Raw genomic sequence first — 26,177 nt, forward strand, 5'->3', positions numbered from 1 at the left:
GATACCGAATAATTAATGTCGCCAAATTCGTCTTTAATTTAAATAGAATTACAATACATGCATTTCGATTTTTTTATTGAAATAAACAATACTTTTTTTACAAAAACAACCAAGATACTTATGTGCTGTTTTTCTATAGCGAACGAGTGCTTTGAGTGGACGTTTTACGTGTACATATTTTGTTTTTGTTACAATAACAAAACTCATGTTAAATTTCCACTCAAAGTATTCGTTCGCTATAGAAAAACAGCACATTAATTAAACTTTTGTTAAAATATTTAACACCATTATTTTGTAAATCACTTTTAAAATATTTTTGAAAAATTTTGCAATTCTACATAATAAAAATCTCAATGTGAGGGAGATGAAGTAATTTATAAAATAATAGGTTCAGCATGCAACAATATCCTTCATTTATTGATTATAACTTAAGTGTAAAATTTTTTATATTCAATTATTTAGCCAAACAATTAAAGGTTTAACCTCGGAATGAAAGAGAGTTAGCTCAAAATTAAAAAAAAAAACTTCGATTAATGTTCAAAACACGAGCAATTGAAATATAAAAAATCCGGTCTCGTAGGATCAACGAGATTTTAGGTAGGTTTAGGTCCTTGTTTAGAAAAACAAAACGGAGTTCAAGTCCAATTTATTAGCATACTGTCTTTCAGTCAGAGGTTAAGTGATTATTAGAATTTATTTTATTGGCCTATATTGTTTTTTCTAATATTTTGCAATTGCAATTTAGATCTTGGGTCATTTTGATGCTGCAAAGTTTCCAAATGAGCACGTAAATGATGAGTTCTTGTAAAACATTTACCACAGATTTCACAACTGAAAATTTAAACAAAAAATTTTATAAAAATAATTTTTGTGTAATAAAATGTTCCTGGAAAACATACGTGTATGGTTTTTCTCCTGTATGCGTTAATATATGATATTTCAATACATTTGAGTAGGTGAAACTTTTGCCACACGTATCGCACTTGAAGGGCCTTTCATTGCGGTGAATTCTATGGATAACGTAAGTTTGGGAATGTTTTAAGTATTGTAAATTAAATTGTTTATTAAAAAGCTATGTTTACCTCTCATGTTTTATTAGAGTTGACTGATCTCCAAAGGCTCGAGGACAATAACTGCACTTATAAGGTCTAGATCCAGTGTGTTTTCGCATATGACGTATTAGTTCAAAATTACTATGAAATGCATAGCTACAAATTCTAAAAGCGGGGTAAAGAAATAATTTAATTAAAATAAACAATTACTTATTACAAACTACAGATTTGTTTGTTTGTTTTCAAAGATAAATCAGTATAAAAAATTAATTTATATAAAACAAAATTACACTTAAAACTATAGGGCGTTATTAAACCGACAGCTTATATATTAATTTTTATTCCATGATATTTTTTACTTACTCGCATTCATACGGTTTCTCGGCGCGATGTCTTCTCATGTGGAGCTCTAAAGAATAGCGACGCTGATATATATTCCCACAAACTTCGCATATATGTGGCATTTTTTCTTTCTTTTCTCTCTTAGCTCTGGGTTTTTTCTCACGTATTATTGCCGCACCATCCGAAGAGATGTCCAGAGTCTTAGATGGTTTAGCTTTAGCCTTTTTAGGTTTTACAGTTGTTTTTTTTTTGCTTTTAATTGGTTTCTTAGGTTTATCGATTTCTTCATCTTCAACCTTGATATCCAACTCTAATGATCCTATAGAAACATCAAAATCATCATCATCATCTTGGTAATCTGGATCCAACCATATTTCATCAATTTCATCGAAATGTTCACCATTTAACTCTTTGAAATCGTTAGAATTAGCTGCATTATCATTTTCACTTTTTACAATCATTTCATTTTCACTTTTTATGTCCTCTACTTGTGGAGAATCCCTTTCTTTTATTCTTGTTTTGTATTGAGAACGTTTGCCTTTCCTTCCAGAGGTCTTTTCAGCTATTGACAGTGGATTTTCTTTGGGCAAAGCTTCCTCTAAAAGCGGACTGGTTTTACCGCTAACAACAAATTCTTTTAAATAGTCATTGGAATTGCGACAGATTGTGCGAAATTTATAGGAAACTTTTAAAAACCCATAGCAGTCGCTACATATTAATGTTGGTATTTTATCATGGCGTATTATCTGCAATAAGAAAATGATGTTCAAATATTATTTGGAGTTACAAGTTCAGGGAAATCACTTGAAATTACCTTAATACCAGCACACTGTTCAATTTTTTCGTAGATGTGAAGATCATTGAAGTCCGCGTCCAGATCAAAAATTGAGGACATTTCTTCATCATGGTTGTTTTGTAAACAAACTCGACAAGTTGGTTGTGACAAATCGGGATCGAAAGAACTCATAGATAACTACTTTAATGAAAATTATTAAGCTCTAGAATTCGGCGAAAACCCTTCCGGCGTCTATTAAAATAATAAAAATATATATTATGATGTTTTATACTTTTCCTCTAAACATTAATTAAGTTTAGTCAATATGAAACACCCTGTGCATGGTAAAAATGTCATTAATTCAGCTGTCATCAGTTTTGTGTGAATATCATCAAAACAATCAAAAATAAAAAAAAACATACAGTGGTCCTGTTGAATTTAAAAGTATTGGACTTATCCACGTGTGTAATTTTATTATTTGTTTAATAAATTAAAATTTAAAATAAGTAGCACAAAGTTATGTTAGTTGTAAGCAGAATCTTAACAAATTTAAAGGCAGGTAGAAATATTGGTTATTTACCTCCCGTGTATACACAAATATGTTATTAATTATGTTTCTTTATCATAGAACGCCTAAAAACCATATTTACATTAACGACAGTCAATAACCATCCACCAGGCCTATCTTTAAACATTTGCAAACGTTACAAAGGTTTTGCTGCAGCAATGACGGAGGCATTGGAAAAACTGGAACAACAACAAGAGTTGAGGAAACAGGAAAAAGACGAGGCCATCGAATCCACTAAAGAAATGAAAAAGTTGAAGAGAAATCTTAAAAGACGCAAGTGGGTAGACTGGAAAACGGAAGATGAGGAAAAAGGCGATGTAAAGAGAGTACCATTCAATCCTGCCGATCGAGTCAAACGCAAAAAGACTGCTATCTTATTGGGATATTCGGGTGCAAATTATTTTGGTATGCAACGCAATCCCGGCATGCAGACAATTGAGGAGGAATTATTCAAGGCAATGCTTAAACACAAATGGGTGACCGAGGAAATGTTTGAACAGGCTCAATTGGCTTGTTTTCAACGAGCAGCTCGTACTGATAAAGGAGTATCGGCTGCTAGACAAGTATGCTCTATAAAATTGCGTAAGTTTTAGAAACATGTATGTAGTACCTTACATATAAAGCGGTTCAGTAATAGAACTTCTGAAAGATGCGTCTATCCAAAATCATTTTTTATATATTATAATTTAGCTTAAATTCCCAATTATGTCCCAGAAATAATTGGGAAAAAAACTTATATGTATAAAGTACGTTAGACTTGCAACTGGGGTTTCTAATCGGTAAAAATGTCCCGGGAATTATCGGCAATATTTTCTTCGAAATTCCCTGGAATTTCTTTATAAGTTTTCTTTCTTCAAGTCACAACATTATTTCTGCACTGTTAAAACAGATTCCTTTTGATTACATCGATAGATTTTATAGATACTAGCAACATCAAATCAGTTGACACATAAGAATTACGATATGATAAACTGAGAAGAAAACACTTTGTTAAATAGCAAAAACATACTAAAATAAAAATTTTGTTTCCCAAAGTTATTCTTTTGATGAGAAAAATGTTTATTTAAAGCAAGAAAATAAATTGTTAATATTACAACTTCTAATCAAATTACTAATTTTTCTAGATTTAACTTTGTCGGACCATTTAAATCTTTTTTGGATTATTAAGATTTATTGTATGAGCCCATCATATATTCACAGTAGGAATAACCACGAGCTTAACCATTTATTTAAAAAAAATTTACTTAATATTTAAAAAATACGGCAATCCTCCGGAATGGACAGAACTGCTAATTTTTCATTTATAAACAAATTAAAGTTATTTTTTCTTAATATTTTAGGCCTACTTAATATAAAAAAGTATAAATATAATTTTAACCATAAAACATGTTATTTAATCATAACTTTTAGCTGATGAACTAGATCTAAATGCTTTGAATTCTGATCTACCGGATCAAATACGTCTCTTTGCCACAGAACGTGTAACGAAAGGTTTTAATGCCAAAGATCAATGTAATGCTCGCACATATACTTACACAATGCCGAGTATAGCATTTTCTGATTGCAACGAAAAGGGCGAATTTGAAAATTATCGTCTTTCAGAGGAAAGACTGAAAAAAGCTCAAGAAGTATTACAAATGTTTGAAGGTACCAAAAATTTTCACAATTTTACAAGCAGAAAGTAAGTACATACATACATACTACTTAAAACACAACATATTCGTTTAACATAATCTAATAAATATTTCCTTAATGTTGCAGAAACTTTTTGGATCCCTCGGCCAAACGTTACATAATGTCGTTTACCTGTTCAGAGCCATTTGTGAGTCCCCAAGGAGTGGAATTTGTTACGGTAAAAGTGAAGGGTCAAAGTTTTATGTTGCATCAAATACGTAAAATGGTTGGTCTAACCATAGCTATAGTTCGTGGTCACACAGACTGTAGCTCATTGGAAAGAGCTTTAACTGAAGAGCGTCTAGATTTACCTATGGCACCCGGCTTGGGTTTGGTACTGGACACTGTACACTATGAACGCTACAATGATCGTTATGGCCAGGATGGTATACATAATCCTTTGACTTGGGAAAAACAGGAACCCGAAATAAAAGAGTTCATTGAGAAGAAAATTTTTGCTAACATTTATCGCACAGAATGTGAACAGAAACCCTTAATGGAGTGGCTAGAAACTTTGCCCCTACACTCCTATGACACCAGAAAGGAAGATAATTCACCTAACGATGAAAAAGCCAGCAAAGACGATGATGACGAATAGTGAATATTTCTCACATTTATTAAAACAAGTTATATCTTTAATATGTTAAGAAACTCTTATTTTTTGCATACTTTAGTTATAAAAAAGTAGTAAAATAAAAACAAGTGGTTAGTGGGAATATGTTCCACAGCATAATATAGAAATGCATTTGTTTAGAAACGGCCACCCTTCTTCTTCTTATGACCTCCTTTGCGGTGTTGTTGACGAGGACCAGGGGTAGGCTCCTGATAAACAGGAGTAGCGGGAGAATTTTTACCCAAGTTAGCACGATTGGACATGTCGCTAGAAAATTAAAAACAAATAAATGTGTTTTTTAAATACACAATTCAGGTTATCAATTTAATTAATAACTTACTATTGTTCGGCTGCTTGAGTGGACATACCCTGTGAGCCCTTGATGATGTCCTTAGCTCGGCGATCACGCTTCTTGCGGAAACCAGTACGCTCATATTTGGGCAACCATCTTTCTGGATCTGGTGCTACTTCAGCGTTATAGTTTTTGGGCAACTTACCCTTGCGCTTGCGTTTACGATTCTTTTTGCGTTCAGCCGCTGGAGTGCCAGGTGATTGCTCGATTTTAGCATTGGCCGATTTCTTAGCGGCCTTAGTAGACATGACCCAATTGGCTGCTTCTAAAGCATCAATTTCAGAAGCTGTGGTAAGAGTTTCCAATTTGGGCAATTTTCTACTAACTTCCAAAGCTTTCTTTGGATTAAATTGGGCATATGCAATGACTAATTGTGCCAAAACTTTCATGTCGTTTGGTTTCAGTTTGAGCAACTCTTCCAGAGAGCTGGCCGCAGTTTCAGTGGCACCGCCACGCAAATGAAACTCGGCAGCTTGACGCCACATGTCAGACAAATCGGCACTGCTAACATTGTTTTTCTTGTACCAATCTACGGCAGTTTTCAACAATTCTGAGGCCGCAGGTTTGTTATTCAAACCCAAGTAGAGGCTGACCAAAGCAGACACTACACCGGGTTTGTATTTAGATTCGCCTAATGATAACAAAACATCAGCAGCTTCTTTGCGAGCGCCTTGTGACAGTAGCAACTGAACAATAGCAAACTTTGCAGCAAATGCTTGATCTTTATTGGCTGTAGAGGTAGCGAATTTTTGCAATAACTCCACGGCTTCCTTATGTTTCTTATCCTTGGACAATTGTGAAGCTTTTATCAATAAAGATTGGAATACCAAATCGGGATATTGATGAGCCAGTTTAGTGCCGAATTGTTGCACCTGATCACTGGCATTGGTGAATAATGCCAAGAGACAATTGTTCAAAGCAATAGCCTTCTTTTGGCGAGAAGTCAATTTATATTCGCAAGCATCAGCCATGGCCGAGCGTATCTTTTTCTTAGAATCAAAGACATGTTGATCCTTATTAATCACCACCGAATTATTACTAGCCACAGCAATTAGAGCCGGATCTTTAGGTTTATTCTTTAAGACTTCAGCATAAATAGCAGCTGCCTCTTTTGTCTTACCCTGCATTTGCATGCAGTAAGCCACTTGAACACGAATTATATCCAATTCTTCTCTAATTTCATCCTCAGTGGCACCATCCTCTTCCAAAGTCTCACGACACAATTTCTCACTGTTACGCAATTTCTTTTCTGCGTCGGCATACTTTTGGCGGTTTGATAGAATGCAAGAGCCATTGAAATGTTGCTCATAGGTTTCTTCAGGAATTGCTGGTATTTCCTTTGCTTGGTCAAGCGCCAAATTGGCAGCTACGGCACTTAGATTAGTGCGTCTTTCGTCCTCGTAATCATCACTGGTATTTTTAATGATTTCTTTGTAGGATTCAAAACATTCCTCATAACGTTCCAAGCGATATAAAACTTGAGTTTTCAATTCCTTAAGATTGGGTGGCAGTGAGGGCAAATGGGCCTCATCGATAATTTTTAAAGCATTCTCGGGTTTATTAAGGCGATATTCACAATAGGCCTTCTCAAAAACAAGGGAAGCCAATTTATTTTTCTCAATAAATTTAGCAGCTTCTTCAAACTTTGAAAGTTGAATCAAGCATATAACTTTGCAATGTAAAGCTGTCGTGTCATCGGGTGCCACACCGAGAACTGTAGGAGAAAAACACACAATTTTGATTATTGGTAAATTCACTTTCTATCGTCATATTTTGGTTGAATGCGGCGGGTCACCCTATTAGTTTCTTCTACTTACTGCGATTGACAGCTTTCATGGCTTTATCAAAATCACCATTTTGGCCAAATTTATTAACATCCGCATAGGCGGTCTTAATAATGGCCTCCTTGGGACTTGTATCTTTAGACATTATAACTTTTGTATTATTTTTCCTGGTCTTTTTTGGCCAAAAACACTATATTGAACGAAAAACCTTCGACTTCAGTTTGACAATCGTGCTGTCGTGTTTTCGTGGCAGCCAGATGGCCAGATTAATAAATAAAACCCGAAAAGGAAAAGAGATGCCAGATCAATTATTATTTAAATTCTTATTAGAAATTACAGGGTGTTATGAATCTGTACCGATTCAAATGATATATTAAGTTTTAACACATAACTCTAATCGACTGCATTATAAAATCAATCGGTCTTTCCAAATGTCAAAAAACAGATATGAAAAATTAAAAAAATGTGTTTAAAACTTAATATAGTGTGGATAATATAATAAATATTTGGTTAATAAGCATAGAATATTGAAATATAAAAACAAGTTTTGACAGACGCTAGAACCAAACAAGCGAAAAAAAGTAATCAGCTGTTTGATTGACTCCACTTTATATAAATACATCTTGATACATACCAATTTCCTGAATCAATAAACAAACTCTACTATTCTATCATGTATTGAATAAAAATAACAATAATTTTAGTTTTCTTCAAACTTTGTATGTTTTCAAAATTTAAGGATAAATAATTATTTTGTCCTTCCCAGTTTTTTGGTACATTTCATATATAAGGTGCTCTCCTATTATTATATCGAAAAAAGTGATGACAAATAATGGCGTTGTTGTTGATCTGGTATCTCGGGTTGTTTTTCACAGAGATGGAAAATTCAGAACTTCTGTACTTTTTTCAGTACTATTTGATATTCTAAAATTCTACACTGATCTGGCGACACACATATTTAGTTATTCATTCAAAACTCTTACACCCAGTTGCCACGCGATATCGTTATTTCTTAACATTAGAAATAATTTCGGCAGAATAACGGAACATTATTTCAAACTTTATGTAAAATACAAACAGAGTTGCCCAATAAAAATTTTAGCATATTTACTGGATTGTGGTAAAATAATAATTATATTTTTAACTTATTTTATGTATTTTTGTAATAAAAACTAGTCCAAATGGCCAATAAGGCTAGGTTGTTGAAAATAAATAAATAAAAAATAGTAATTTCATTAGTTTAAATAATAAATAAAATTGTTACTAATATCTATAAAAATTGTTAACACTAACATTTTCCCCAGAAATGTTTGTATTTGAATATCACTTTATTGTTATTAATAAAAATAATAAAATTTGGTTTCAAGCCGCAAATGGACTTAAAAATATCAAATGCTGAGGTTTATTTATTAAATTAGCTGTAATTTTCTTATATTTGTAGTTTTTTGGCGTTTCAATTTACTTGCATGTGTAAATGCAGCATTATGTTACGTGAAGACGTGGTTTTATTTTTATGACTTGCGAGGTACTAAGCATAATATGTAGGAATTTAGTACTTTATTATATCTATAAAGTACTATTTTAATTAGAGTACAATTTTCCATGTCTGGTTTTTCATTAATCAAAGAGAAAGAAAAGAAGTAACATATTTGTATGAAAGAAGAAAAAAATCATATAAAAATTATTAAAAATCTTTGCAATTTAATAAATTTATAACGTAATTATCCAAATAATTTAAAACGTAATAATGATGTGAATAATAAATAGTACGATTGCCTGAATTAGTGTTAAGTTGAAAAAATAATGAAAGAAAAAGTTTTGTAAGAATTATTCATTATTACAAAAAAGAGAGAGTAACGAAAAATAGTAAAACTACAACAAATAATAAATTAGTATAAAAAAACAAATAAAAACAGAAAACAAAATACTTCATATTATCCGCTGAATATATTAACGCTAACAAAATACAAAGAATCGTTTTGGGAAAAACACTATCTAACAAAATAAATGCAATCTCGTGGGTTTCCCATTCGCAATTAATCTGGAAGCAACAGCAACAATAGAAAATATAAAATTTCTACCACCCAACAAGAGGAAAAGCAATTAATTGCAGGCAGGGGCAAACATGCAGGTTTTAAAACAACATTCATATCGTCGTTTGCATTTATTGATAAATGTTTTCTTATACTGCGTCATTTGGAGTGGTGGTGTGTATTATTCAGTTTTTTTAATGTGTATTTTTTGGTTCGTTTAAATAACTGAAAAACGCCCCTGCTAGTATGTTTTTAAACCAAGTTAAAGTAATATTAAAAATTTGTATTTTTGTTTTTAGTGGAGGCTTATTATGTGGAAATCAAAGGCTCCGATTCGGTATTAATTGGTTCGACTATTAATTTTACGGCCACTTTATATGATGACGGTAAGATTGCAGCCAACGGTGAATATCGTTATACTTGGAAAGATAATGCTAATCCGCAACATTATGGGGTAAGTGTGCTTTGACTTTAATACATTAGGATATTAAATTAAGAAAAAATGCTTTTGGAAAAACATAAAATGATTAGTTTAAGTTAATTTTGTCAATACTTATAGGTATATGAAAAAAACTATACAATGCCTCACATAAGTTTGTAAATTTCGCTTTTTTCTGAAATGATTCACTTATGGCTTCATTCATATGTACCTATTACATTATTTAAAAGTTAAAAAATCCTAGAAAATCTTGTTTAAAAAAATACTATAATAATGTTACAAAAGTGAATTATTTTAATAATTACACTGATACAAACGAAAAAAAAATATGCAGGGGTTCTCATGTGGAAATTCTGTTTTGTTGGAGTCATAGAGTCCGGAAATATTTTTCGTTTTTTAAGAAACTATAAAAAAATAGCTTTAATTTGAGCTACATTTCAAGTGAATTTTTCAATTTCTTCCTGTAATATTTGTTAATATTTGATTAAATTTTTTAGTTTTTCGGTTTAATTCTCCTAGTATGACCAAAATTTGTTAATCGGGGTCAAACAAGTTTTCGGGTTATCTAAAGTTATTATTATATGAAATTAAAAGCATCGCCCTTAACATTTGTTTTTAAAAATTTAATAAATTTAAAATTTTTATTTGAATAAGGCCTTTAATTTAGTTGATAATGTCTAGAACGGTTTTGGGGCCATCATTGTTTTAGTAATTACAAACACAATACACGCATTCTTAATCACAAACTTGTGTAGTTGCATTTTAGACTAAAAACTTCAGGTATATTCGTAGCGTCGAACAAATTTCATGACAGCTAACAAATTTACTGCTTTTCACTGCATAAATAGTCCCTACAGACCCCTCAGATCGCGATGATATGTGCCTGGAGGACACTGCACTCGTTAGAGAGTCTATAAGATCGTTTAATATCATTGTCAACCACATAAACCCCGGCCCCTGTACCAGAATCCATCTTGGATCCATCAGTAAAAACTGCACCCGATTATACAGTTGATCGGATCCAACTCAATCATCCCTACTGGGGAACTCTACTGGGGGTGAAGCACCGAAGGTAAAGATTGCGACCCTGTGGGAATGATGTCCTGACCGATAAGACCCTCAGGAAAGTGCGTTTCCATAAGAAAAGGTAGTGTGTCCTCTATTTGAATATAACCTATGACCTTAGTGTCTTTGGATAAAATTCGCCGAAACCTGACAACTCATTGACGCTATCAATGGATTCACAATACGACCTCCATGAATTACGTTTCGATCTTTTAAGATCTCCCTTATACTTATTGAAGCACACCTTATAGTTGTCCCAATCACCTTGCCATCTAGTGAGCTTTGTCCTATTAAACAATTTCCAAACCATCGACCTTTCGAAATCGATGTTCCCTGGTCCACCATTTAAGCTGCTTACGCTTGCCTGAAAATTTTATTGGGCAGGATAGCTCGTAGGTCTCCCTGAGTAAATGAGTGAACTTGTTCACAGCATTTTCAATTCGAATGGTAACAGTTCACGTAAAGTTGTTCAACCTTGTCATAAAAGTTTCTCCAATTTTCCGTCTAGGATCCCTAAAGGGTGCCCTTGCAGACGATTCAAAATTCAAGGTGAATTTAATACGACTATGATCCGAACAGTTCATGGATACACTCCAATCTGTAACGAAATTGTCATTACGATACGTCAGTTCATATCTATAACCGCTTGCCTATCTTTGTTCCTGAACGTGGGCGTATTGCCGTTGTTACAAATTACAAGATTATTAACAGATGTAAAATTAAAAACGCACTCACCTTTTTTGTTTATATCAGCACTGCCCCACTGACAATGATGTGCATTGGTATTACATCCCAGAACCAGAATAGCACCATTCCTTTTTGTATACTCAGTCAGCTCCAGCACCTCATTACCATTTGGATGTGCTGCATCATACGGCATATACACCGAGGCCTATGTAAGTAAGCGTACGCTCATCGCTCCTGAAAAAATGAGAAATAAAACTTCCCTCTTTGCCAAAATACACCTTGTCCTCTATGGACGGGATGTAGAACGTGACCCCGTTACCCCCAATCCGCAAATCTTATTTTGATTAGTCCCAAGATTCATGGATCAGGCCCACGTCAGTCTGGGATCGGATGAGGAATGTTGATAATTCTGCTGAGACCGCTTCACAATGATGCAGGTTTATCTGCTCCACAAAGATCCTCCTTGGTAGTGTCATATTTCGAGTACCGACACCTGATAATACGAACAGGAAATCCCGCCCAATATTCTCTTTGAATACCTTTGAGGCCGCCGACTTCCATTGGTCTGTAAGGAGATTAACATTTTGTATGGGCATTAATGCCAGCATTGACCTCAGCGTGTATTACTTCCAGATTTAAGGCTGGATTAAGATCGCCGAGCTTCCCAACTGTGGTTTTTAAAAATTCAAAAGAATTTTGAAAATCTTGAATCTCTTAACCCAGTCAGCACCTTTAAAATATATCCTCCGTGTTACCACTATAAGCTTAGTACTCTGTTGAAAATTTCGTGAGAAATGCTGTTAAACTACATATGAATAAGGCAACTCTGTGAAAAACATGTGAACTGCGTGGACTAGGCAACTAATTACAGCAGCGTATTACCCTGACGCTGAGAGGTGCTGTTAGCGGTTAGTTTATTTAAACACTAACTAACCATCCAGAACCGAACAACAACAGATTGCACTATCGCCCCAATATATTGACCTTTAGTCATATACTCCTCTAAAATAGCGAAACTATACAATTTTCTAATCTGGAGTTCTGCATCGAGGCCCAAGTTGCTGTGCTACTTCAACAAGGTTGGTCCATAAATCGTTTGAACTAAGTGAATTAGGATTGCCTGGGCAGTTTAATATGCGGGGGGTATCATGGGCATTCCCACGACATTCAAAGGCTGTCAGTCCCAGAAACAATTCTTGAATTTCTTTTTGTAATTTTTTAAAATAATTTCTCGAACTGTTAGGTTAGGTTAGGTTCCATAGGCTGCTGCTCCTCAAGGCTGCTGCTCACCTAGGTCCATTCAAATCTGATCCCATTGTGATACCCAAGGGGTAGACAGCAGGGTATTTACAATACTTCCGTTGCCTCCAAATTAAACCAGCCATATTCCCGGATGAAGGAGTAGATTCGTCTAAGATTCATCCTTGATAGCTCGTCCAAGCATGGTAGGAATGGAAATCCGAGGATGCGTTCCCTCAGGTTTGTAAGATCCGGGCATTGGCAGAAAAGGTGATACACAGTATCTTCCTCTTCTTCATTATGACAGCTTCTACAGTAATCATTGTACCGTAGGCCCAATCTTCTAGCATGTGCCCCGATTAAACAGTGTCCTGTAATAAAGGAGACAATTAGCCTTATTTGCTCACGACGGTATTCTATAAGTAGATTCGTCCTGCTGGCATCATATACGGGCCAAGTCGACCTCGCTGTAGCACAGGAAGGTTTATTAGTCCACAGACCCTGATCGTACAGTTGGCTTCCCCCCCAGAGGCACCCGAGACATGGGTTTTAAGCGCCTTGACGGTTAGGGCTTTAGCTGCTTTGGGGGGAACATGACTATATGGAACATCTGATAGCCGCCCAAAGGAGAACAGACGCTATCAGACAGAGGGGGAGGGTAGTTCTTAGTATCATGCTCACCGTGTGCCCTTCTGGAATGGGAGACCCTACCGGAGACAGCCAACTCAAGTTAAACTGTCCCCTCCAGCATGACCAACACAGATCACCGCATTTAAGATGACTACTCATCGTAGAGGGAACTGTTAGACTCAAAGCAAATGGTGGACATTGGAGGCTATCGCAATATTATGGTGTGGGGATGTTTTGCAAGGCATAAAATATACTATCATAAAATATACTATGGCTGGAATCGGATACGGATCCATTTTAAAAGATGTCATGTATCCATACACAGAGGAAAATATCACCCTAGTTATGAGATTTCAGCACGACAATGACCCCAAACACACTTCTGTTACTGACTGGTTACAATGTGTTCTAAAGCGTCAGATCTCAATCCTATAGAAATCTATGGGAAATTGTAGATCGCAAAATATGGACTCAAAATTATAACTCGAATGAGGCTTTACTATATGCAGATATAAGGAATGGAAAAATATTTTAAATACACGATTGTCTATTTAATTGATTCAATGAATCGTATAATATAAGTACTTTTATAATATAGGAATACTAAAAAAATTCAAATTTCCTTTTTTTCTTTTTTTCCTATTTATTGAATATTTGGAAAAGTTTCCATTATATTGTCAACCACTGTATTTTGATCCAAAACTGAATACTGGTTCAAAATGTTTTGCTTTTATTTTTGGACAGATAAGTTAGCTATTAGTAATATATATATAGCTGTATGCCCTATCCAGCCTTCAAAAGACATACAGGGATAGATTTATCGCCTTAAAATTTTATGGACCCAGAATATAGATAATTTTTTGGGTTAAAGTCATCAATATATTAGAGGTATAAAAGCAACATTTAATGTTTAAGCTACGTTTACCTGAAGACCAAATTTGATCTAAATCCTAAACCTAGCTCAATTAACCTTTAAACTGTTAAACTTTTTTTTATTTATTCTACTTAATTGTATATAAAATAAAACGCAATAAATAATTGTTTGAAAAGAAAATCCACATTAAAATGCATTATTATTCAGTAATGACGATCGTAGTAACCCGTTGAATATTAAACTAGAGGAGTGAGTATTTATTAACGTACACATTTTAAACTTGACCACCTTATACATAAGAATACCCTCACCAGTTGATCCCTCGTTATCAAACAAAGAAACATACATACTAATAAGTGTATGACTAATTATCCACCTAATTTCAAGCAACCAAAAATAAATAAACAATTCTATAAACATGTTGCTTTTTTTTTGCTGATAATTTATTAAAATGTTAATAAACAGAAAATAAAATAAAACACTTGTGAGGTTTTCATTATTCTTTCATTGAATTATGACCAAAAAAAAATTATTTTATACCTTTTGAAAAGCTTGTAAATAAAGGCAAATATTTTTCTAAATTTGCAAATAAATGCTTAATTTATAATTTGCAATATATTTTCTTATTTTTTAATTTGAATGCATCACAAACATGTAAAAAAATCATTGCTGGCCATACATCATTGACTGGGTACTGTACTATAACTAACGTTTTTTAGCCAGGTGTATGTAATTGCAAATTCGTTGTATTTAAGGAAACAAAAAAATGTTGATTATGTCTGAAACTTGTTTGTCAAACTTTATAATTTATTTATTTATTTTCTATTATTTTGTTATTTTGTCTGCATGACTTTTAACTTGTTCATAATAAATCAATTCAGAATAATTTAAATAATTTAATGCATTGTATTTTTTGTTGTTTTGTTAGTGAACACTAATTTAATTTTCACAATCACTATTTATTATTTGTTTAATACATATCTAGTTTTCGTTTATTTGTGTAAATAAATAAATAAATAAATAAATAAATAAATAACAATTTAATTTGATCTACTACAATTTTTATGCAATTATTTAACGAAAACTATTTGTATACCTTTTGTATTTATTTGCCCACTTGCAATATGAGCATGTTAGGTAAATTAATCATTAACCCTATCAGGGCAATAAGTAAGTCCGAAATAGTCTTTGCAAGAGGTAGGGCAAAAGTGTTTAAACGTAATTTGCAGGGGAGGGAAGGCCATCACAAATGTAGTTGATTGCGCCGTTTGCCTTCCAGCACGACCGAAATTTTCAGTAGAAATAAAATTGTGCAAATTGTTTTTTAACCCTGCTAAAAGTTCAATGCTAAATTTTTAATCAATTGAAGGATTCAAACGGTCTTCTATTAAATCATATTGTCATAATGTACTAATATATTATATTTTAAACAAATTGTAGTTGTGTTTCAAAGTTATTCTTTGGTTTCAAACAAAAAAGTGTTATTTTATAACAAAACAATAAACATAGTTCAAAAAATGGCATTAGTTTAGAACCATGGTAGGCGTTCATATTGTTGAGGTTACGATGATTTTCGTCAAACAACCCGAATGTGAACAAAAGAGCGTAATAGAGCGTAAAAATACACACAATTCATTCAGTTTCTTGATGTTGTTGTGGATATTTTATTTTTTACCCAAAAGAGCACACAAATTAAATGCCTCTTTTTGCGTACCACTGGTTTAGAACATTTTTGTTTGAAGCACATCAACAATTTGTTTAAACTATCATAATATATTAGGACATTATGACAATATGACTTAATAGTAGTCCGTTTGAATCCCCAAATATGTTGTTTAGTAGATTCACAACTCTCTTCAAAAGGTCGGATTGGTACAAAATTGCAGGGTGCTCTCCAGGAACCACTTCCGATGTTTGTCGAGATGACGTAGCATAGACTATGTCATTTTGTTTGTTGGAAAACCCCTTCACTGAGAACAATTTATGATGAAGCAGTTCTATTGATTTTTGTTTGTGTTTCTGCTTTAGTGCCGCCTCAAGTTGATGTCCTGTATGTCTCTCGAAGTCTCAAGTCGTTTCTGAAAGTACAACAAATGAGACTTCAACATTAAGACGAAGTGCTCGTGGTTTAATCCCCAAGGTATTTACAGATTATTTCACAAGTTATAATGCTGATATACATGAACAGCCGGTAGATGATTCTCCAACAACATTTAATGAAATTGAAATTCGCGGAGATCGTAATAAGTGGATTGAAGCTGTAAAAGAAGAACTTAAATCAATGAAAGATAATAACGTTTGGACCATAGTTGAAAAACCTAAGAATGTGAAGCCATTGAAATCGAAGTGGGTATTTCGAATTAAGAAAAATGAGAATGGAGAATTGTCGAAATATAAAGCTCGGTTAGTAGCAAAAGGTTTCTTACAGAAACACGGAATAGATTACGAAGAAACCTTTGCACCAGTTGCTAAACTAACAACTATAAGAATTGTATTGGCTGTTGGAGTTCAAATGAAATTTTATTTTCATCAAATGGATGTAAAAACTGCCTTTCTTCATGGCGATCTTAAAGAAGATATTTATATGCAGGCACCCGAGGGTGTAGATGTGAAAGAAAATTATGTTTGTAAACTAAATAAATCTCTATATGGTCTGAAACAAAGTCCCAGGTGTTGGAATGAAAAAATTAATAACTATTTAATTCAAATTGGTTTCAGCAGATCTAAACATGACTACTGTTTGTATATAAGAAACAAAAATTCCAGCATCATTTATTTATTACTCTATGTAGACGATTTACTAATTGCAGGCAAACATTTATCTGAAATAACAACTTTAAAATTTGAATTGAAAAAACGATTTGAAATGTCAGACTGTGGAGAGTTAAAGTTCTTTTTGCGAATAAAAATTGAATACAATCGTGAAGATCGCATAATGGAACTATCTCAAGAATCAAATATTAATAACATTTTGAAGAAGTTTGGTATGGAACAATGTAAACCTGCTACGACACCAATGGAAAAAATGTCAGACCTACCTAAATCTGAAATTACTAATAAACCATATCGTGAGTTATTAGGTAGCTTAATGTATTTAATGCTTTGTGTTCGTCCTGACATATGCTATCATATTGGATACATGGGTCGTTTTCAACAAAACCCCACAGAAATTAATTGGAAAATGCTTAAAAGGATTCTCAGATATGTTAGTGGAACTTAAACATTTTAAGTTGCAAATAAAGCAAAATAGTAATACTGAACCGTTAATTGGATATACAGATGCAGATTGGGCATCTGATCATATTGATAGAAAATCAGTTAGTGGTTACATATTTCAAGTTTATGGTAATACTATATCTTGGTCAAGTAACAAACAAGCAACAGTAGCAACATCTTCATCTGAAGCTGAATATATAGCTCTAAGTGCTGCTACATCTGAAGCTATATGGTTAAAAGGAATCTTGAACGACTTAGCAATTATAAGTAAAAGTTATTCTGTAACAATATATGAGGACAACTAAGGATGTATTTTTATGTCGAAAAATACAGAATGCAAGAGATCCAAACATATCGATATCAAATACCATTTCATTCGAGATCATTTGGCTCAAGGTTATATAAATGTCGAATATGTTAAATCAAATGATCAACTAGCAGATATTTGTACTAAAGTTTTAGGAATTGTCAATTATCAAATTTTTAGAAATAAATTACAATTGTCAGAGTGAGAGAGGGTATTGAAATACTTTGTAAAACTAGTTTTATATACACTCTTCAATTTGTAAATTAAGTTTTCATTGAAATTTGTTTTATGTTTTTGTATTAAAAGAAAAATATATTTTTCATTCTAATTGTAACATTCAAACATTCAAATACATTATTATTAAATAAATAATTACTAAAAGTGTGCTGTACATAAGTTTGGCACTGTATGGATTATGGGGGACCATAAAGCATCAAACTTGTTGCATCGTTCCGATCTCGTTTTTTAAACGATTATTGTTTTCAGCGGCATATTCTTTTTGATGTTAGCTGCAAGCGGCCTAAAAATGTTTATGATTTTGTCTGAACTGTCTAGGTATTTTGTGTTGTTTTCTTTTTAGAGTAAAACATCTCTAAAACAAGAATTTGTACACTATAAGGTATAATTAATTTGATATAATAGACTATGTCCATTATTTGATAGCAACAATTGTAATTTAATTCTTTAAATAACATTTACTTTAATTTATTACACATCTTTGCTTGTTGTTATCAGTTTTATTATTCATTCAAATGCAAATTAATTTATTTTTAAATTTATTTAAGAAACAAAGTTTATTTTTGCAATTTATAATAGTTATGTATATTCATTTTATACACTTCACCGTGAGTGGCAAGAGGCACAGCGGAATATAGCATTCTCAGGGCAGGTTTTTTATATGAAGATCAAATGCCAATTAATAATCAATTAATATAAATAAATATAATATAACGTTAATCCAGTTTAATGTTATTGGGTTCTAGTTTAAATTTCGTAGTATTGCTATACACTCGGGATTGTCATAGAATCCAATCATTGTCGGAATCGGTATTGAAAACGACAAAAAAGGTACATTTGACTTATGAAATCCAATGTAATTTTTTGTTTAATCGATAAGGACTTTAATTCTAGATCGAATATAAAACCAATAACTTTTAATTTCACGAGACCAATGTACCTTTTCTGTCGTTTTCAAAAGCGATTCCGACAATGAATGGATTCTATGACAACCCCGACTAAGTCAGAAAATGTAACATTTTGTTATAAAAACAGTGAGTTAGTTATGAATAAGTCTCTGAAATCTTCCTTAGTGCTGGAATGATGAATTTTGTACTTTCGGAGCTTTAATTTGTAGATTAAACTTAATTTTATCTTCATTCTCCAATCCAAAAACCAGCTCTTACTTGTTACAAATTATAATTACTTGCTTATGAATGGATTTACCGTAGTTTTTACACACAATTTATTACTTTAATCATTACCTTAGACGCTAAAATAAATTTTATTTTAATAAAGAAATACAGTGCACTAGCGATAATATGAACACCCCAAAATATGAACACTTTTTACTTCCATAGGGTACTCTAAAATATGAACTTAGTGAACTAAGCTGTTCATATTTTAAAGCTTTTTAAATATTTGATAATTTTTTAATAACTGATTTAAATTTTTCAGGAATTTCCATCATCCAAACCCATCAACACCTGGTCCATAGACTATCCTAAAAATAAAACAAAATATGGCAAATATAAAATTCATTTGACAGTTGAAAAAGATTATCTATTTTGGATAAAAATTGCCTCAGATGCAATGGATATTGAGGTAACCGATACACTTGGTGGTAAACTGCAACTCATACAAGATGGTAATATACGTAAGAAACAATATGTGTCCACCAAGGCAATAGTAAATCATGCCATCGATTTGCCGGAAGAAGAGAAAAATTATATAATGGAGAATGCCACATATATACAAACATATTGGTTCCAAAACTGTACATATCTGGGAGTGACTGATGGCCTAAATTATCAGGCATCATATAGCGAACCAGAACAGATCTATGAAATCGAAGCTTTGGTAGTGGTATCTTTTGAAAAGTTACCAGATCCGGTAACAACCACTACTACAACTACAACTACCACCACAACAACAACGACAACAACTACTACCACAACAACACCAAAAACAACTACACCCACAACAACAACTAGTACTACAACCACTCCCAAACCGGCAATGAAAACAAAACGTGACACTTTGGCAGCCGATAAAGAAATTGCTGAAATGGCTCATGCAAATGCGGCTCTATTAGGCCTTAATCTTACGGCTGCTTTCCAACAACAAAATAAAAACAACAATTCATCATCTTTAAATATCTCATCCGTGTTGGTCAATCCAAAATTAAGCACAACCGTTAAACACTACAATCTATTACCAGTATCTGCTACACTCTTTGACAACCAACCACCCTTTAATTGTGTCAACAAATCGGTTATAGCTAGAGATCCCATGAAAGTATATGGTTATTATAGACGATTGATTGTGTCAAAATGTAAGTATATTTACAATTGTTAATATTTTTTTAGAAATTAATTCTCATGCCAATTCTAATTACAGCTCCCATTAGTAATTTCACTGCTGATGGCAAAAACTGGCTGCAACATGGTGATATTCTAAGTTTAAATATCAAATGTAAAGGTTCATCAAAAATCAAATATTGTCCTTTGGTTTTCAACGGTAAATTAAAAAAAAAATGAATACTCTGTTCTGTGGCAAATTTTTGAATTTCTTATTTATTTCTGGTAATTATTTTCAGCTCCCTATAATGCTACCGGCAATGAAACCTGCGTTTATTATTATGATGTCGATGAATGTGAATTTAATTATTCTCGCTATTTCTCAGAGAGTAAAACAGTATTGTTTTTTATACGCAATGATGTCTCGGAGACCGTCAATCAAGTGACAATTAATATTTATGAGGGTAAGTTGCACATGGTATTTAATAATATAATAAGGATGTCAATTATTTTAACAAAAATCATGAGTTACTACTTATTTCCAATTCATTCATTTACAAAATCATGGCAAATGAAACTATTTTTGACTGGATTGTATCTCATCCAACATACCGTTTTACATGATATGTTTTCTTTGAAAGAAATATGAAAAAAAAAATAAATAAAAATTCAGCTCAACAAATACTTACGCCAGGACAAACATTTTGAGAAATGGTATCCTCAAACAAACTAAACTTTCATATTAGTTGGGAACATCGACACCTTATTTTTCCTCCATATAACGCTAGGTTGACAATACAATGGAAACTTTTCTAAATATATCAAATTTATATTTTTTAGTACTTCATTAATATACTTTTATTTATATTTAAAACAAAAAATATGAAAATTTTTTTAACCGAATCTGATAGAGCTTCTTCCTTGGTATGATTTTGAATCCGTATTTTGCGATGTAAAATTTCTCACAGCTTTTCTGTGGGATTTCGAGGTGTGTTTGGGATCATTTTCTTCAGCGTGTGGATACATAGCATCTCTTAAAATGGATCTGTATCCAATTCCAGTCATAATATATTTTATGATATGAATTGGGCCTATACCTTTTCCTGAAAAACAGCCTCACATCATAATATTGTCACCGCCTAGCTAACTGTCTTATTTGTGTACTTGGGATCCAGTCTCTTTCCCTTCGGCCATCTTAAAAATATTCTCCCATCACTGCCTCTTAAATTGTATTTGGATTCCCCGTATCATCCTCAATAATTATTAATCTTACCATATGCTTACCAAGAGTATTATGACCTGTGGAAAGATTAATAATCATCCTCTAAAATCTTTTTACTATTCTTGATTTTGGTTTCATACCATAAGTATTTTGTTTGTCTGCAACTGCCTTAACTCGTTCCAGCAATTTATACACTCACTTCTTGGTGTTTGTTTCATATGTTGGAATATTTCGGATAAGGGAGGAAAAATTACCAATTCCATAGCTTCCGGGTGTAAGTTTACATGGAGTCTCGCAAATTAATCTGCTCTTACAATACCTAGAATAATTTTATGGTCTGGCACCGATCAAAATTTAATGTTCGCGAATAGCTTCAAGCTATTTGTGAAAGCGGCTGACTACATTAGATCTAATATTATCAGTGTTCAGTGCTGCGAGTATAATAGCTGTTTGGCTATCAATGAGGAAACTACTATCGCACCTGAATATACGTAACATAGATACACTGGTGCATATTCCTATAAAGGCACTTAATTTTTTTCTATATTTTTGTTATATCTTTGTTGTTCTCATCCAAAAGCAAAATTTAACTTTTTTAATGAGAGACAACTTAATGGTACTTTTTGAAAGTAAACAAGTTTTTTTTCTTATTCTTGTTGTTTTCCTTAATTATGCGATCAAATGTTCTTGGTGCTATTTTAAGTGGAAGATTCGTATAAACGCAGATGTGAAATTTGTTTTTAAAAAAGTTACCAAAAATAAAATATCAATTTTAGTTTTTTTTCAACCAAAGGTACGTTTCTAATAGTAACATCTCAATTAACTGCAACTTTTTCTATTTGAATCATTTCATCACTTTTAAAGATGCCCAATGGAACTTTTTTGTCCGATCAAGAAAAGATTCAAATTAAATTTTTTCACTACCGAGGATGTTCCAATAGAGAAATTGGACGTAAAATGGATCGTTCGGAAAGTGTGGTGCGAAATTTCTTGAAGAAAGGTCAAAATTATGGAGTTCGCAAACGTACAAAGGGAAATACAAAACTAAGGAGAAGATAACTTAATCTAATAAAACAAGAAGCAACCCGCAACAAATTGAATTCCACACAAATAAAGAATAAATTGAATCTTCCAGTAACTTCCAAACACGTTTCCAAAACATAAAATGGAAAAAGCCGAAATGTAAACCAATGCTAAAAAAGCACCATAAAGAAAATCGTCTAAAATTAGCAAGAAAATATATGAAATGGACAGATGAGTGGAAAAAAGTAATTTTCTCTGACGAAAAAATAATAATTTAGACGGTCCTGACTCATACTCATGCTATTGGCACGATTTAAGAACAAACGATGTTCGGATGTCAAAACGCAATTTCGATGCAGTTAGCAAGTCGAAAATGTGTTTTGTTCCGACAAAAATGAATAGTGCGATTTATAACGAACTGTTCGAAGAAGCTCTTCTCTCATTTATGGAAGAAAAAATGGATGAAGATTGCATATTCCAACAAGATAATGCTGCAATCCATGTTTCTAAGCAATCTTGGTTTAATGAACATAGCATTCCTCTGTTGGACTGACCGGCTTGTAGTCCGGACTTAAACCTAATGGAGAACTTGTGGGGATACATGGCCCGTAAAGTTTATGCAAATAATGCCCAGAATGAAAGCATAATGACAGTGACAGAGCTGAAACTAAGAATTAAACAAGTCTGGGAGGAAATTGATTCCAATCAGCTTAAAAAATTAGTGCAATCAATACCAGACCGTATTTTTGAAACAATCCATAACAAAGGATCATCCACACATTATTAATAATGCTACAGTGGCCCATAAATTAAAGTGCGTTTATAGGAAAATAGCCTTAAAATGGCTGTTAATCTCGAAAATTAAGTAAAAAAATATAAATAAAGTACAAATGAATTTTTTTTGTAAACAATATTTTAAGTGAAGTCTTAACTAATTTAATAAACAAATTTGTAGCCCCCTAAATATGTTCATGTTTTAATTTTTTTTTTACAATCTTTTTAAAAAAAGTAGTGTGCGTTTATAGGAATATGTACCAGTGTATTTGTCTTGCTGCCATTGCTATTGCATAAACTTCCGCCTGGAATATACTGCAATCCGTGTTCAAGCGCTAGAATTCCTCCAATTTTAGCTCCTTACAGAATACACAACATCAGGAGAAATTATTATGGTCTGAATACCTTATTTTCGTTAGCGTTGGAAAAGTAGTATCTATTTTGTTTCTCATCACATTATGCGGAATTTGGTAGCCCGTTGTTGAATACCGTACTGTTCGGTTTATCTACAGAGCAACCGTTGGCTTGGTGCTCATTGCCCCTGTCATTATCCTCTGGTTCCTATTGTGTACATTTACATGTACCAAATTGATAAGAATGGGCTACCACACGTGACTGCCAAAGTGTCAGCCTGGTATTACTATTGCCTTGAATAACCAATAAAATAGCTTGGGTTTGAATATTCCTTTCATTCCAATAAGCTTCTGACATGAATACAATAGAGGTTCCTGATCCGTTCAATCTGCTGTCTTACCTAATTCCTAGAAATTTTCCTGAGTTCTCTAATACGAGACTTATTCCATTCAGTTTGTGAAGATTAAAATTTGTTACTTTTCTTCCAATTTTTTTTCACCAAAAATGTCCACTAAATATGTTTTAATTAAATTTTAGTACACACTTTACTTTGGTGAAGGTTATATATGATTCTTAATTGTTAAACTTTAGTCTTGTATATATTTTCAGCTAAAACAAACATACCTATTATTTAAAAACTTGGTTTTATATATTTTCAGCTAAAAGGCAATCTCAGCTGTCGGTCGTTGTCGTGCCTGTTTCCTGCACATTGGTTGCTATAATTTTAGTTGTATTTGGTGTCTCTTACTATCTACAAAGTCGTAATCGGTAAGTACTTTCCTTAACATATTTTTAGAAAATCGAACCCTTTGAAATAATTTATTTAACTTCTCAATTTTAGTTTCAATGTTGAAGTGGCCGATTTTAATTTTGGTGAAACCCAATCTGTTGATATGGAGTATAAGACATTCCATCAACGTTTAATTGAAAGCATACGCGATGTTTTACCTTCCAGAAGGCAGTTTACAAGATCTAGTTCTGATTTAGGGCCTGAACCCGACAGTCCTGGTGTTGGCATCGATAGTGATTTGCGTTACAATACAATGAATTAAATTACAAAACTACACATACACACACAAACACAATTGTTGAACAATTCTTTTGCAAAATACTTTTTTTGATAAAATAAACAAAGGAGTAAGAGTACGGAATATTGGAAATTTATGAAAAAAATCGCACTGCTAAGATTTGGTATTAAATGTGTTTGGTATCAATATATTTGAATATTTTTTTCTGTTATTATAATATAATTTTATTATTATTTTTTTTTTATTGTAAATTATACATTAATCTTTAGGTTTATCTATTTTTCTACATGTTTACTACTAATATGTTTGTATTATTAGTAATTGTTTGTGTTTCCTTATAAATTTATTTTATTGCAAACAATTTCTTTATTCTCAAAGCAGTTGGAAACAAAATTTTAGTTTTCAATTTGATATTTAATAAAACTGTTATTGTTTCTAACTGCGGTAATAGTTTCCACATACTACATTGCTCTTATACAAACTCTCATTGTTGGCCAAAAAAAAAATATATATAAAGAAAAACCATTAAAAATGTTAAAGGAACAAAATTTAGATTTATATTAGAAACTAAAGAATGCATAAAATTTCGATACTTTATATATAGTAAACAAAATGATCGATTCATAAAGACAAACATTATAAAATATTTATTTATAAATTTAAAAAAAGAAGAGAAATTATCTCTAACATAAAAGTTATAAATTATGTAAAAAACAAGACTGTCTTTGTTCTAAAAAAAAGGTTATAAATAAAACAAGAACTTAAAAAAGAAAAACAAAAAACTAAACCAGCAAACTTAATTCGTTTATTCAATTCATTAAAGCAAAATTTATTAAAACTTGATTTTACTTTTATTCCACACACACACTGTCTGTCTACACATTAATACCGTGTTTTATTTGTTTGAAATTATTAATAACTAAACACTTCTTTTTTGTACCTCTCTAATTCCTATTTTTGAATAACATAAACATCTCATCATACATAATTGCCCAATTCACAATTGATGTCGTAGTGTTGTAGCATTGTATGTCATAAATATTTTTCAAACAAATTTTTCGAAACAAAAACAAATCATTAATAAAAAATTACGACATACAACGATACAACGCTACGACATCAATTGTGAATTGGGCAAATGTTCCATAAAATAAATCAAATAGTTTATTACAATAAATGCTCATTATTTCATTTTCATAATAAATAATAAAACAAAACAAACAAAAAAGGAAATCGTATATAATTGATCTTTTAGCTTTAACATGTTGATGAAGCGAAACAAGAAATACCATGTTGTATTTAGTTTATTAGTGTACATAATTATTATATTATATTCATACATGTATAATTTAAAATTATATAAATAAAAAAGTAAAAAAAAAACAATTAAATAGAAAGTATTTTCATTACACATCGCAAAGAGGCACACAAATGATATCACTCGTGTCGGCAAATTTTCATATCCTTGCCAATTTTAATATCCTTGCCAATTTTCATATCCTTCACCATAAATGGAAATGGAAGGCGCGGATCCAGTTCAGCCATTTGGAAGGGGGTGCTGAATAAATTAAGTTCTAAGTTGATAATGCTGCTTCATTATGGATCAATTT

At 32.3% G+C, this 26,177-nt stretch overlaps 4 protein-coding genes across 4 annotated transcripts; 2 read left to right on the forward strand and 2 right to left on the reverse strand.

The window, feature by feature from the left end:
• Nucleotides 1-355: 355 nt before the first annotated feature.
• Nucleotides 356-2,479, reverse strand: LOC135949090 (transcription factor Ouib). The gene is made up of 5 exons (XM_065498551.1): nucleotides 2,209-2,479; nucleotides 1,416-2,140; nucleotides 1,083-1,217; nucleotides 900-1,010; nucleotides 356-831 (listed from the first exon to the last, which is right to left on the reverse strand). Exons 1-5 carry the CDS (start codon nucleotides 2,359-2,361, stop codon nucleotides 699-701), a joined length of 1,257 nt encoding a protein of 418 aa, XP_065354623.1. The 5' UTR covers nucleotides 2,362-2,479; the 3' UTR covers nucleotides 356-698.
• Nucleotides 2,480-2,577: 98 nt separating this feature from the next.
• Nucleotides 2,578-5,152, forward strand: Pus1 (Pseudouridine synthase 1). The gene is made up of 4 exons (XM_065513396.1): nucleotides 2,578-2,728; nucleotides 2,798-3,319; nucleotides 4,148-4,418; nucleotides 4,499-5,152. Exons 1-4 carry the CDS (start codon nucleotides 2,689-2,691, stop codon nucleotides 5,007-5,009), a joined length of 1,344 nt encoding a protein of 447 aa, XP_065369468.1. The 5' UTR covers nucleotides 2,578-2,688; the 3' UTR covers nucleotides 5,010-5,152.
• Nucleotides 4,992-7,354, reverse strand: Srp72 (signal recognition particle 72). Its single transcript, XM_065513385.1, has 3 exons — nucleotides 7,194-7,354; nucleotides 5,365-7,090; nucleotides 4,992-5,291 (listed from the first exon to the last, which is right to left on the reverse strand). Exons 1-3 carry the CDS (start codon nucleotides 7,303-7,305, stop codon nucleotides 5,162-5,164), a joined length of 1,968 nt encoding a protein of 655 aa, XP_065369457.1. The 5' UTR covers nucleotides 7,306-7,354; the 3' UTR covers nucleotides 4,992-5,161.
• Nucleotides 7,355-8,795: 1,441 nt separating this feature from the next.
• On the forward strand, nucleotides 8,796-25,964 carry LOC135961802 (uncharacterized). Its single transcript, XM_065513411.1, has 7 exons — nucleotides 8,796-9,367; nucleotides 9,493-9,647; nucleotides 19,325-20,201; nucleotides 20,267-20,386; nucleotides 20,466-20,630; nucleotides 24,199-24,307; nucleotides 24,381-25,964. Exons 1-7 carry the CDS (start codon nucleotides 9,286-9,288, stop codon nucleotides 24,589-24,591), a joined length of 1,719 nt encoding a protein of 572 aa, XP_065369483.1. The 5' UTR covers nucleotides 8,796-9,285; the 3' UTR covers nucleotides 24,592-25,964.
• Nucleotides 25,965-26,177: the final 213 nt, after the last annotated feature.

The sequence above is a fragment of the Calliphora vicina genome, chromosome 1, assembly GCF_958450345.1.
Source record: "Calliphora vicina chromosome 1, idCalVici1.1, whole genome shotgun sequence".
Taxonomy (NCBI): Eukaryota; Metazoa; Arthropoda; class Insecta; order Diptera; family Calliphoridae; genus Calliphora; species Calliphora vicina.

Coding starts and splice junctions, on each gene's coding strand:
- LOC135949090 (XM_065498551.1), bottom strand. CDS start 2,361: ATGAGTTCTTTCGATCCCGATTTGTCACAACCAACTTGTCGAGTTTGT. Junction 2,141..2,208: donor AACAGTGTGCTGGTATTAAG/GTAATTTCAAGT, acceptor TTCTTATTGCAG/ATAATACGCCATGATAAAAT. Junction 832..899: donor ACAGGAGAAAAACCATACAC/GTATGTTTTCCA, acceptor TTAAATTTTCAG/TTGTGAAATCTGTGGTAAAT.
- Pus1 (XM_065513396.1), top strand. CDS start 2,689: ATGTTAGTTGTAAGCAGAATCTTAACAAATTTAAAGGCAG. Junction 3,320..4,147: donor AGTATGCTCTATAAAATTGC/GTAAGTTTTAGA, acceptor CATAACTTTTAG/CTGATGAACTAGATCTAAAT. Junction 4,419..4,498: donor CACAATTTTACAAGCAGAAA/GTAAGTACATAC, acceptor TTAATGTTGCAG/AAACTTTTTGGATCCCTCGG.
- Srp72 (XM_065513385.1), bottom strand. CDS start 7,305: ATGTCTAAAGATACAAGTCCCAAGGAGGCCATTATTAAGACCGCCTAT. Junction 7,091..7,193: donor CATGAAAGCTGTCAATCGCA/GTAAGTAGAAGA, acceptor TTTCTCCTACAG/TTCTCGGTGTGGCACCCGAT. Junction 5,292..5,364: donor ACTCAAGCAGCCGAACAATA/GTAAGTTATTAA, acceptor TTAATTTTCTAG/CGACATGTCCAATCGTGCTA.
- LOC135961802 (XM_065513411.1), top strand. CDS start 9,286: ATGCAGGTTTTAAAACAACATTCATATCGTCGTTTGCATTTATTGATA. Junction 9,368..9,492: donor CTGCGTCATTTGGAGTGGTG/GTGTGTATTATT, acceptor TTTTGTTTTTAG/TGGAGGCTTATTATGTGGAA. Junction 20,631..24,198: donor GACAATTAATATTTATGAGG/GTAAGTTGCACA, acceptor ATATATTTTCAG/CTAAAAGGCAATCTCAGCTG.